The sequence below is a fragment of the Carlito syrichta genome, unplaced genomic scaffold (assembly GCF_000164805.1).
Source record: "Carlito syrichta isolate Samal-C Ts95f unplaced genomic scaffold, Tarsius_syrichta-2.0.1 Scaffold311602, whole genome shotgun sequence".
NCBI classification, from domain to species: Eukaryota; Metazoa; Chordata; class Mammalia; order Primates; family Tarsiidae; genus Carlito; species Carlito syrichta.
This window is the reverse complement of record NW_007255698.1, coordinates 962,422-963,166: the sequence shown is the minus strand read 5'-3', so window position 1 is coordinate 963,166 and position 745 is coordinate 962,422. Positions and strand designations below refer to the sequence as shown.

General features: G+C 64.4%; 1 protein-coding gene across 1 annotated transcript in view; it reads right to left on the bottom strand.

Moving 5' to 3' along the window:
* Positions 1-743, bottom strand: part of PEG10 (paternally expressed 10) — a gene marked incomplete at its 5' end in the record, with an annotated part of 6,834 nt that extends 6,091 nt beyond the window's left edge. Inside the window, 1 exon segment of the mRNA XM_021717964.1 lies at positions 5-743. Coding sequence (XP_021573639.1) covers positions 5-743 — 739 coding nt within the window.
* Positions 744-745: the final 2 nt, after the last annotated feature.

Sequence of the window (745 nt, the reverse complement as noted above, 5' to 3'; positions counted from 1 at the left end):
TGGCCGATGAGCACCGACAGCGACTCGGCCGCCTCCATGTGCACCAGCTCCTCCTGGATGCGGCTGTTCAGGCCCTCGTGGAACTGGTCGATGAGCGCCGGCTCGTTCCAGTCCAGGTCCTGTGCGATCATCTGGAAGGCGTGGGCGTAGTCCACCACCGAGCCCAGGCCCTGGCGCAGGCGCCGGATCTTGCGCCTGGCCGCCTCGCGCCGCTGGGGGTCCTCGAACACGTGCTTGAGCTCCAGCATGAAGGCCGGGTAGTTGTGCATCAGGTAGTGGGCGCGTTCCAGCTTGGCCGAGGCCCAGCGTGCCGCGCGGCCGGTCATCATGCTGGTCACGAAGCACACACGCACGCGGTCCACCGAGAAGTCGCGGGTGCTCCTCTCCATGAAGACCTGGCACTGTGACATGAAGGGCGTCAGCGTGTCTGGGTTGCCGTCGAACTTCTCCGGGAGGTCTTCGAGGCATTCCTCCTCCACTGGGGGTGGTGGGGCGGCAGCGGCCGCGGCACCACAGAGCGCCAGGTCGTCCTCCTCTTCCTCGGTGCTCTCCACTTGCTCGCGCAGGGTGCTGTTCTCCTCGGTGAGCTTCTGAACCTGGTCGTGCAGTTGGTTGTTCTGCTCTGTCTGTCTAATGACTTTGTCGCGCAGGTTGTTGATCTCCTCTGACAGCTCATTCCGCCGCCGCTCCGTCAGGTTGGGGACACACGGGCTCTTGTGGCCATTGTGCTTGGAGGAGTTGTTGT